At 34.7% G+C, this 12,426-nt stretch overlaps 1 protein-coding gene across 3 annotated transcripts in view; it reads right to left on the reverse strand.

The window, feature by feature from the left end:
- Positions 1 to 12,426, reverse strand: part of Tbc1d22 (TBC1 domain family member 22) — a 51,515-nt gene that overhangs the window by 4,020 nt on the left and 35,069 nt on the right. For 2 of the 3 annotated variants that reach the window (XM_081762363.1, XM_081762362.1), the window contains exons 7-10: positions 11,218 to 11,346; positions 9,212 to 9,398; positions 6,851 to 7,033; positions 319 to 542 (exon numbers count right to left, since the gene is read on the reverse strand). In XM_081762363.1, the coding sequence (XP_081618489.1) occupies positions 319 to 542; positions 6,851 to 7,033; positions 9,212 to 9,398; positions 11,218 to 11,346 (723 nt within the window). The remainder of the gene's footprint in view (positions 1 to 318; positions 543 to 6,850; positions 7,034 to 9,211; positions 9,399 to 11,217; positions 11,347 to 12,426) is intronic. The other variant, XM_081762364.1, reaches the window with a different exon arrangement.

The following is a 12,426-nucleotide window of genomic DNA, read 5'->3' on the forward strand; positions in this document are numbered from 1 at the left end:
AGGGCAAATCTCCCTTTGACTTTTTTCATGAATAAAAATTTTCTACCCAGGTACTTGTTAATAATAGCTGATATGAAATATTTCCATCTAACAACTACCTAAATAATCTTGAAGATGCTTCTTACAAAAGCCTCAATTATAAAACACTATATTCACATTGGGAATACAGGACAGAGAGCTATTAAATGGAACAACTAGACAAGTGATGCATTTTTATTAAGAATTCTACGTGAAATAAAAGTAGCTGACGTTCAGTTGTTAAAACTCACTTACGGACTTTCCATTTTTAAAAACAAAATTAGAGCACAATACACTAACCTGAAAATCCTTTTCTTGGAGTAACTCACTGCGCCAATGTAAGAGAAATGCTGCACAAACGTACAAATGAAAGGCTGCAAAGCCATCGGATTCAGCTAAATATGTATCCCACAGGCGGATTGTACAATGAAGTGGCAGTTCTCTCATCAAAAGGTTGTTCATCCAGCGAAATGAGAATTGCAAATAATCAACTTCATGCTTTTGCAGATGGTGATGAAGCTCCACTAGAATATAAATTAACAAGAAATAGATAAAGTACCATCATAGTATTAATGCTGACAAATCTATACTTAACTATATTTCACAAATTAAAAGAAGTTAATTGCATGGAGGAGGGAACCAAAATCAATCAACTGATTTTCATTCTGTCGCACAAAGAAATAACTCGTTGCAACATTTTGTAACATACTTGGAAACAAATTCCTCATTTAAAGTGAAACACCGTTGTTAGTATGTTGATATACCTAGAGATAATACGTAATCTTAAAATGCAATATTTTTAATTCCCTCTTGTGAACTGGTTGTTTGATCTGAAGTTTAATGTCCCTTTTCTGCACTAAGGCTATACGAAACATGAACCTACTGCTTAATACACATCATAAAGTTGAAAGTAAATAACCAACTTCTTTTGCCACGTCTTAAACATATAGTTTTAAAAATCAGTATGTAATACGTTTTGCTTTATAGATTTCAAAAAGAGCTCTAAAGGACGAAAGATTGATTGATTTTTGAGTTTTACGTCCCGTTCAGCAGCGAGGCTATATGAGACGTGGACCTACTGATTAACGTGGAATCCGAACCACAGGAGCTCCCGCCGGGAATCGAACCCGGGTCTCCCGCGCCTAAAGGACGAAAGAAAAGCGTCTATGAGTAACTGCTGATACTTTCACCATCGTGTTTATTTATTATATATATATATATATATATATATATACAGGGTGTTTCAGACAAAACGTCCAGTGCTTATAAATCCGAAACGGCTGAGAATAAAAAGATAAAACAAAAACTGAGATAGGAAAATGTCATAGGGCGCATCACATGGTGTTTTCGTGGAGACCCCCAGGGCCCTCCTTCAAGGGGGCCCAGGGGCCAACTTCAAATTTTCAAATGGGAACGTGTATTGAGTCATACCTCATTCAATAGTACTTGAAAAACGAAACTACTTTTGTAGGAAACAATTTTCGATTTGGGGCACCGTTTTCAAAATGGCCGCAAAAAGTGGGTCCTGTATTAGATAAAACGTCCAGTGCTTATAGGCCTAAATCAGAAACGGCTGAGAATAGAGAGATGAAACAAAAACTGAGATAGAAACGATGATAAAGCATATCAAGTGGTGTTGTTGTGGTGACCCTCAGGAAACTCCGTGAAGGGGACCCAGGTGCAACTTCAAACTGATACAGGACTTTTTGCGGCCATTTTGAAAACGGTGCCCCAAATCGAAAATTGTTTCCTACAAAAGTTGTTTCGTTTTTCAAGTACTATTGAATGAGGTATGATTCAATACATGTCCCTATTTGAAAATTTGAAGTTGGCCCCTGGGCCCACCTGAAGGAGGGCCCTGGGGGTCACCACAACAACACCATGTGATGCGCCCTATGACATTTTCCTATCTCAGTTTTTGTTTCATCTTTTTATTCTCAGCAGTTTCGGATTTATAAGCACTGGACGTTTTATCTGAAACACCCTGTATATATATAATCGACGAAGTTTAGCTACTTATTTCATAGCATCTTCAGGGCTATATTAACACACTCGACATTAAATGGGCCGTGATGATACTAGTAGAAAAAATAGAGAAAGATTTGCTCAGAAATTAATATAAACACGATAAATTTCCCACAAAAGCCTCGTTTTACTGAACTTTATTGAAATTGATTTGCCTCTGCCAGGATGCTGGAATCGAGAATTTGTTACAATGATGCTTATTTTCTGCAATTCACTCAAATTTACATGTAAGATTAATTGAGTTTAACGTCTGTTTTCAGTACGGAACCGGTATGGTACGAGTCCTACTGTTTAAAGTATGATCCCAGCCAAGTAGCACAGATGTTGGTCTAACAATTTTCCGATGAATTCTTTGTTCTTTGTTAGGCGAACGATGTATGCTACTTGGGTAATAAATATATTTATTGGATTTTAAAGCAGGTTATGCCTGACGCCGAAATTAAATTTTAATCTAATCAAAGTATTAGATGTGTGCTCTGAATTAAAGAAAATGAAAATTCAAGACGATGCCACGGAAATATTTATCCGTTTAAAATCTTTCCACGAATAAGCTTAATTATCCAAAATTGACCGACTTTTGGCTAGAAACTTATCTGCCAAATATTTGGCTTTTTTTTTTCTTTCTTATAACTAAGAGCATGTTACCAACCATTATATAGCTAGATATTACTAAAAATTACAGTTCCATACATGTCTAGGTTTTTATATTCCAAGCATCATTATAGTTTATAGAAGTGTAGCTGGAGAAAATTACTGTACAGCCATTATTATATAGTAAGTAAAGTGTAAAGAAAGAAAAAAAAAAGTCGAAACGACAGCTGTCGTAAATTGTTCTATTCTTTAATCCTTGAACTAATTTTATTTATTTTAAAGTAATGAGTATACCTAATCCCATTCTAGCAAAAATCTTAACTGGAAACTTTCCAAACCTAGAATACTTTCGCATAGTCAAAAATCCAATATTTTGCTCTAAAACGAAGGACATTATCGAGTATAGGCAAGGAGAATTAAACTAAAAGATAAGTTTTTCAGATATCATCTTTGTTACATTATAAATGGTCTTCAATACAGCTCACATTAATGTTTATAGTCCTATTCTACTCCTTTTACGCTGATGCTTTTCATTTGATCAATCGTAATAATAGCTAGCTAGTGGTATCATGCACTGTAGAAGCGAGCGACAAATTTAAGTTGGGGGTTTTCAGTGATTTACTCTAGAAAATTTCATCAACAATCAATTAAAGTACTTCGTAAGTCCCTAAGAAAACTCATGCCATTTTCATAAATATTTTTCAGCAAGATATATATGCTGGAATCGAGATATTTATATATTTAAGATGGGTTGAATTCACCTTTTTTGTCTCTGATTTCAAACCCAAATGATAGACTCCATTGGAGGGCCTCAAATAAAGCACACACCGTATTCAATAGAAAGGAGACACCGTAGTCTAGTGGTTAGAGTGTTGGATTGATATCCACGTGGTCCCAGGTTCGATTCCCGGCCGGTACTTTCCCAATTTTCGGCGTCCACTCAGCGTTGAGAGGCAAGGTTTAGAAAGCTCCCGATACGCCGGTTAGCGACAGGGCGACGCGGTGCGCTAAGCGTTCGTCGCTAGGCTGGACATAGTTCCACCAGTCGCTAAGAGACGGCGTGGAGCGGCTCAGGCCCACAAATCGGGCCGTTACGCCAAGTGGTTTGGGTATTCAATGGAAACAGAATAATTTTAAGAAACTTACCAGTAAGCATGATTTTCGAAGATGGGGATTTCTCACCTTTGCCTCTTATTTCAATCCTATATAATACATGCTTTTTAGACGAAACACACAATATGTTTTATAAGAATGAGGAAAGATTACAAAGATTTCCGTTAAAATGAGTAGATGAAGCCACGCGTCCGTTTGTAGCAATTACAAACTCATTTAATTTAAGTGAATTCACTCCTTGCCGTGGCCGATGTCAATTCGAAGCAACAGGCTCCTTTGGGCAGTTCCGAAGAAAGCACACTCTACGAATCATTAAAATCTGGTAATTTCTCGTAAAAATATAATTTAAACAAGTTTCTTTCTTCCAGGTGGCATGAATTCAGCTCTTGTCTTTTATTCCAACCCCAAACAATAAGGATAAATGTCGAGAAGTTTCAAATACACGACAGGTTTCATTAAAATCGCGATAATATTTCAAAAGTGATCAACAAAATCTTGTTTTAAAATTGGGGCTAAATTCACTCCCTCGTTTTAGGGGAATTTGAGTTCAAACCAGCGCGGATGCTTGAGAAGTCTGAAAGACATTATACATCATATTCCATCAAAATAGAATAATTTTCACATGTTTCATGAAAATCCGATAATTTCTACTAAACTTTTTTTTTTTTTTTTTTTTTTTTTTTTTTTTTTAACGAGGTAAACCTACTTCTCTTCTACTTACTTTACTTCTACTCACTTCTACCTACTTCTCTTCTACTAACTACTTACTCCGAATTTACAGGCCTAAGTATCAAATATCACGCTATCTTTCACAAAAATCGGAAAATTTTGCGAAGTTTGTTGTAGCATATACAATGCAGTACAAGAAGTTTAAGTGTTGGACATATTGTAAACAGAAAAATGCAGTTTTAATTGGTTTTCAGTTCTCCAGAGACAGCCGTAGAAAAGTGCGATATGAAAGAACAATCTATCTGAAGATGATGAAAATGAGGTCAGCGATGAAATAAAGAATTAGTATGGGTCAACCTTATCTGAAGCTTCCGAAGATTTAGAAATTTGAGATCTACTGAATGTCAATCAAGTGCTATTAATAACGTATTTCATGTAATAAATAGAACTGAAAATTTTGTTGACCGTGTAAAAACTATCAAATTAAATCAAATGAAGATCTCTAACTTCTTTTGATAATCAAGGTAAGAACAGATAATCAAGGTTATTACTAGTTCGTACTGTACTTAAGTATATTTTTCATGGTAAGTGTGGCCTCATTTATGTGCGAATAAATGCCGTTTGTTTCTTTAGGGTATTGTATCATGCATTTAACATACTCCCTTAAAGGTGAAATCTACTGCATATTAACTTTTTTCATATATATATATATATATATATATATATATATATATACAGTAGTTTTGTTCGCTTGATTTTAGGTATTTAACAAAGCATATTTTTGGATAATTCGGTTTTTCTCGTGTCCCCTTGGACTTCGAATTAAAAAGACTTACGCTGTATATTCTTTGAGGTAAAATCTTCCCCTGATTCTTAGCACTTTCAATCCCAAGCAATGGGGATGATTGCAGCAAAACTAAAAAGTCATATTGCACCAAAATAGAATAAGTTTTAAGTTACTGTGGATACGTACTTCTTTTTAACGCATTATGTACATGAAGAAACTTCCAACTACGTATATGCAAATTTCCAACATAAGGTGGATTTTTAATACATTTTTGTTGGTAGATTGCAACACGAACACTTCGGTAGATTGGAGTAAGGCGCATATTAAATTTCACTGAAGTCAGACAAGTTTTACGAGAGTTATTGTGGAACAAACAGATGGACAGACACACAAATTGAGATTGAGTCCAATATTATAGACAATGCACATTCTTAAAAACTGCCCCAAATTGAGTATAAAACTAAAATACGAAATTATTTTGTTTTGATAATTCCCCTGTTGCACCCATAGTGAATACTTACGACTATCCTACAAAACCACCGTAATCTCACATCTCTCAATCAGAAAAGAACAAAATGAGCGTGCCAACAAGACGTGACTAGGCCACCTGCTTTGCATCAACGTTACGCCGCTGCTCTAATACTCTGTACATTTCTCTGCACTACCACCCAGTCTGTCTTCCAAAAAATAAGTCCGGAGAGAGGCAAAAGTAAAATATTAGAAGGATGAACTAGGACACTCTTTTGGTATATTGGCTATAGTAATTTATTTTTGTCTTTGTTCCGGGGCAGCAGTCCCCCGAAATTATACCTGGAAATAACGCTGCTACCATCAGATACTGTTTATTCTTTGCGGAGTTTGTGTTTTCTGAATCAGCCTCCCTCTGCTTTCCAGCAGCTGCGACTCAATCACCCTTCCTAATTGAGTAAAGCGCTGATAAGTGGAAAAATTTGTAACTATTGTAGAACCCAACAAGCGGTTGCCAAAATGGTTGCAACTGCTAGTGAGGAATACAAGAAGATAGAACGATGCAGGTATAAATTCGCTTTCCTATGTTAAGAAATAGGAGCTCCCGCCATAACCTTGTTACTGAATCTAGTGGCAACACTCATTGCAACTAGAAATGTAAATTTCTGACTTTCGTTCAGTTTTTTTTAAATGAATTTTTTAGTAGTCATCAATACTATTTTACAGTGCAAAACAAAGGTTTATTTTTATAGAAACACTACCTTATACTTGAAATCATTCTTTGTTGTTAAAAGAAACATGCGGTTGCACATCTATGCAACATAAATCACCAGCCACCGCTGTCATCCTATATTAAGTATCTCGAACTATCAACATGTACATGATAGATAATTACTAAATAACTTATCCAATCGTTGTGCTTTTAGCATTCAATGTGTTTTCAATCGGAAGTAGGAGCTTGAAATATGATAGCAAATCTTCAAATTGTAACGGGCATATCTTGAAATTGTAACAGGAAATTCAAATATTATGGAACATATCTTATATCAAGAGAAATATGTAACTAACTTAGAAATATTCTAATTGCACATTATCACACATGTGATTCCAAGTATAGTACTTTTCTTCACTAAAATCGCTTTCAAAAATAAACACTTCCGAAACAACGTAATTATTTACCGTCTATTCTCTGGATAAGCTCTTTTAATTGGTTTACTTTTTGTTGGATGCCTGGCTGAGCAAATGTGTAATTATCTTGGATTCCATCCAAAAATTTGGAAAGACACCAGAACGAATCCGCTTCAATTATATCACGTTGATCCTTCGGTAAATTTGACACGTCCCACGTTTCAAGATCTGCACCTGCAAAATGCGAAAATATTCTACATTAGATAATGAAAATTACTTTACTCCTACATCACCTGAGGATAACTTTTGTTTTTCTGGCTAATCTGCAGATTTGCATCAAGAGCTATTTTAATCATGGCATGTTTTAATTTACAGCATATGACTTGAACTTGCTTAACCTTTCAAACAGCGTTAAAGCGATTTTGCAATAACATATATTCGTGAACACCCGAAATTACGCTATTTTTATGTGTGTGTGTGGGGGGGGGGGAAGACAGGTTGTTATAGATCCACACATAATATTTGTAGCTTAGAGGAAACGAGTAAGTGTTGTGTTCTATGTAGTGCGTAGGTCTTGGTATAGCATACATGTGTCTCCCTTCTCTATCATCTTCACCCCCGTTTACTCCTTTTCTTTCTTTTTCTTCCAAAACGAGTGCTGCATTTTATGTGTAAACACATTCAAGTAACTCGACAGAGGTGTCTCTCCTTCCTTGGTAACCAAGTTACCAAAATACATATACACAAAGGTTTAAAAATAAAGTTCTAGGGCTGATGATGGTACTTTGTAACTGTTAATGACAAAATCATGTGAGATTAATGATAGATATAATATTCTTCTTTTGCAGGACAATGAAAATTTTATTAAATATCCTTTTAAACATCGGTCATCAAAGACATCCTAGTTCCGTTGTCATAAATTCTTACAAAGAACAAAAGGTAACGCGTTTTGTTATAAGTTAAAGAAACCAGCAACAGAGACTTACGAGATAATCAGAACTGTTTACTGCGAGAATGCTCTATCTCGTGATCGTGTGAATGGTACGCCCAATTTCATGATGGATGTGAGGACGTTCCTGATGATCCCAGAAGAGGCTGTCCATGAACCAATCGTTCAACTAAGTGTGTTCGTGACTTACTGCAGTCAGACCGTCCACATGATGGAGGATGTGCTGACAGAGTTAAGTCCATGAAGTCTGACTCTTCATTGCTGGATCTTCACGAGCGACGAAACCTGGTGCTATCAATATAAGAATTCATAGCAATGAGAACCAGTGTGTTTTCCTTAACCGAGGTTTAGAACGGCACAGATGTTCTCTTACATACATGAAATGTTCACAGGTGGTCTTATCAGGGCGAAACAAACAGCATCTATGCCCATCAAAGACAGCCTGGTTCCCATTGTCATGAATTATTACATGGAACAGAGGGGCGAACAATAAGTCTTACCTTCAAGGTTGAACATTGAGAAAGAAAGAAATACTATTCTATTAGCGTACCTGTCCTTGAACACGTATTTCTGCTAGTCTTTGAAGTTATTATCCCTCTACTCGTAATTCATGGATTCGTTTCCGTATAGTTTATTTCTTTGCATGTTTCATAGTTCTACACTTGAGGAATATGGAAACCGTACCTGGATCGTAATGTAGACATTTCGGTGTCTTTATCTCAACCTATTCACTGTTGTACCACATCACAGGGTGATTTTTGTTTTCAAAGAAAAATATGAAATTTTTAACTTTAGAACTCATAAATAATAATCCTCCTAATAATAAAAACTGAGATGACTATCCGCAATTTAGTTTACATGAACGATAAGTCTACTTCTTGTAAACTATTTTTCCACTATTGGTAACAGATTTACAATCGGTTTTGCGAAACCTTGCAAAAGCACCTACAATGGTTTGGGTTTTATTGGGAATAGGGCACGTCAAATTTTAAAAGATTAACATTATTTATTTTCGAATTCACTCAATGATGACTATCTATCATTGTGTGTCACAAATCTATCACAAATTTGTCACAATCTATCTATCACAAATTTGTGTGTCAATAAGAGAATCGCTACGTCTTGCACTTAAAATTCGCTAGATATACAATAATGATTCAGTCTATGCAACTTAGCCACGGAGTTAACTAAATACGTACCATTATAACTATCTTTGATTATTCAGTTCTTCCGAAGTCATGTATCTCGTACTTCATTTATTCTTTCTGAAGTTACTGGTTTTGACTTAATCATAGAGGTCATGTGAGAACGTATACATACATATTATTTACTTGAAATTTTCACCATGATTTACACCGGTTGGGATTAAGTTTCATGTGACACTACATGTATCTATTTCAGAGATGTCAAATTCTCTATGATACACAAACCTTGTGACACATTTTACACAACGACTAGCTTACCTTCCGGCAACACTTCCTGGAGGAACACTACATAGAACGGAGTAACCAAGTCATTTATTCCTTGAACATAACCAGAAGCTGGATGTCTAATGGCCCAAATGAACAATATTCTTTCGAACATTTCCTGTACAGTTTTTTGTTGAAATAAGGCAATTAACGGGCTCATTCTGGGAATGTCAATATGAATCTGAAATTAAAACACCACCTAAATCAATAACAATACATTTGCTATAACTTTTCACATATATTCATAACTAAGTGGTATTTGGACAATACATTAACATGCTCACGAATTTTAACAATCATCTCACTTCAAATTCTGATTCCTTAAAAATCCTTGCACTTTCAAGCTTTCGGCTCTCCCAAAGAGCCTTGTTCACAGAAAATAAAAATAAAAATAGAAGTAAAAAAAAATCAAGGAAATATAAAGGAACGGACTCACTGGGGAAGTGCAGTGAAGATACATCTTATTCTATCAATTGTTGCTGTCACTTGTCAAGTAGCAGTGTGGCAAGCTGTGAAACAGCGGAGTAAAGTTGTGTTTCTTTGGGAAGGGAAGGTTGGCCTACAAATGTTAACATTTTTATTGTGCCATATTTCATGTATTTTTTAATCAATGTCTCTTATTTCTTATTTAACTAATCCTTGGATGTTTTATAAGAACAAACATTTTTTTTTTTTAATTTGACTGTTTCATTTTTGGCTTCAAATAAAAACCTTGAGTCTAAACTATTGTGTTTCTTCTAATGTTTAGAAAGACCTAAACCCGGGTGTTCTGTGTGGAATCTCTAAGAGGTTCTTTAACACGTAAATTTCTTTTCGTCATGCACATTTCTTTCCTGACTTCTGTTTGGGATGTATGTAACAGACAGTTTTGCTTAGTTTCTGGGAATTTTAATGCTATCCATAAACCGTATTGTGAAATCTTATATACAATGTGGTTGTCAATATAGGAAATATACGTAGTCCAACCCATTTCTTATCACTAATCTTGTAGGTTTATCGGAACAGATTCCCTTTCAATCTGATTGAGTTAATTTAATAAAGCCCCATACACAATAAATGATCAATGTCTTCCTTAAATCTGATTGTAACGAAAAAAGCCTTATAGTACATAAATTTTTCCGTGTTTTAGTTTTGATAACTGATGAATGTATAAATATACAATGAACATACTGCTTCAATTTATTCTCTTTTTCATGTTCCGCAGTAAATTTTAAACTAAGGTGAATGTTACTAATTTTACTGGTTAACCAATCTAATCGTAAACTTACCTTATACAAAAAGAGTAAGTCATCAACATATCTATTTATTTCTTTATTTATTGAACAAATTCCCAAATACAGCATTTAATTATTATGTAGTAAGGCTCTTCTTTCAAAAGCTTAGAAAACCAGATTGGCCTAAATCAAATCAGGAATTGCCCATGCCTAATCCGCCCACTAAGGAAATATATAATGAAATATTGAAATATACTATACATACACACACCATAAATATACAGTAACTGAACAAGGTTCGAGGGGAAAGTCGAAAGCTCGGAAATGCAAGGTTATTCGGAAATTAGAGTTTGAAATGAGGTGAGTTGTATTCGTTACAGTTCATAACACAACTGCGTCGTTTAAAGTATATAATTATTGTGTATTCAACAAGTAGAGCAACTAAAGCTACTTTTTCTTTTTAGTTATGATTTTCACCGAAATTCACTTCTCTTACATATTTTGTCTATGTAATAGGGACAAGAAAGCAACAGAAGTGATTACATGAAAGTTTAACACAATTCTTGGATTTATCAATATGTTGTAAAGTTGGCGTTACAGTATTACACTTAACTCTGAATCCTGATATTAACAAATTACTCATAACTGCATACAAAAAGTGGTCGTACAAAAAGCTTATGTCTAATTTGACGTACTATTTTGCAATAATAGTGAGTATGATTTGGTTCGTGAATCACGGAGAACTAATGCTTTTACCAACATTATGTCAAATCATTAATGTATTACCTGTCTGTAAGTGTCCTGATGTGTTTCATCCAATTGAGTATCGTAATACTGTTTCACAAAATTCCAGTAATCTATTCGTTTTCGCTCAAGAGAATTCTCCCTTCGTTCTATATTTGCTGGCAGATAGCCCTGTTGAATAATGAATACGCCTAAATTTAGTTATGAACTACCATGAATTTGTTTGCGTATAGCATGGCATATATGCACACAACAATTCAGTCATTATAATTTAGTATTGTGAAAAACATTCATTACCAATTATATCTCAGTACTCTTCTGTTTGAAGGGAAATTAACTAGTTAAGTATAATATTTGACCTATAATTCTTCCTGTTACGATAGAATTGAAATTTTTATGCGTCATGGGCAGTTCTTTGCATTACGTTTTCAATACTACAAATAAACAAGTAATATTTACGCGCATTCATATATACTTTTTCTTTTCTACATAACTGCTCTAATTGTGTGTAATGCAGGCAGTTTCTGAGATTCATAGACATGATCTAATTATCAACATGTGAACGAAAGAAAACAATAATAAATCAGTCCATATCATATTGAAAAGAATTAAATTAGAAGAAGCAATAGATACTCGTAGACGAACTAGAAAAACAGTCCATTTTTCTAGAAACTTCAGGCACACAACCATGACTAATCTTGGTTTCAATACAACTATTCGGGGCAAGAGGGGAGAAACGGTAGTTCAGTAGTTGAACACTCATCTTTAGTTTAAATGGCCCTAGGATCAATCCTTGACTATGTTGGATTTGTAGACATCATGATGTCTGAAAAGTTTCCTCGGGTTCTCCTCATTTCTTCCCACTTACTTTATTCGACTAATTTTATCATTAGTCACATAAATTTACCATCCATAATAGAATATAACGGCCGGACGTTGAACCAAAAATTTTATTTCATTTGATTGAGAGCAAGAAAACTCAAAAACTCATATTAAGGTTTGGCACCAAGATTTCTGTTCACATTATACAGAAATCAAGAAATGTGTTCCGGGAAAAGGACCTTTCTTCCTGAAAGTCTTATTTATTACATATTTTAATAATTGTAAAGAACATTCACTTTTAACCTTTTTACTATTGCGGCAAAATTTCTCTAAACCACAAACGATGTTATTTTTTGACATTCTTTTAATTTCAGAGAACCCGAACATCTCGATTGTTTTTCATCGTATTTGAATGAAGCACAGACTGTT

The sequence above is a fragment of the Thermobia domestica genome, chromosome 6 (assembly GCF_964235325.1).
Source record: "Thermobia domestica chromosome 6, izTheDome1.hap1.1, whole genome shotgun sequence".
NCBI classification, from domain to species: domain Eukaryota; kingdom Metazoa; phylum Arthropoda; class Insecta; order Zygentoma; family Lepismatidae; genus Thermobia; species Thermobia domestica.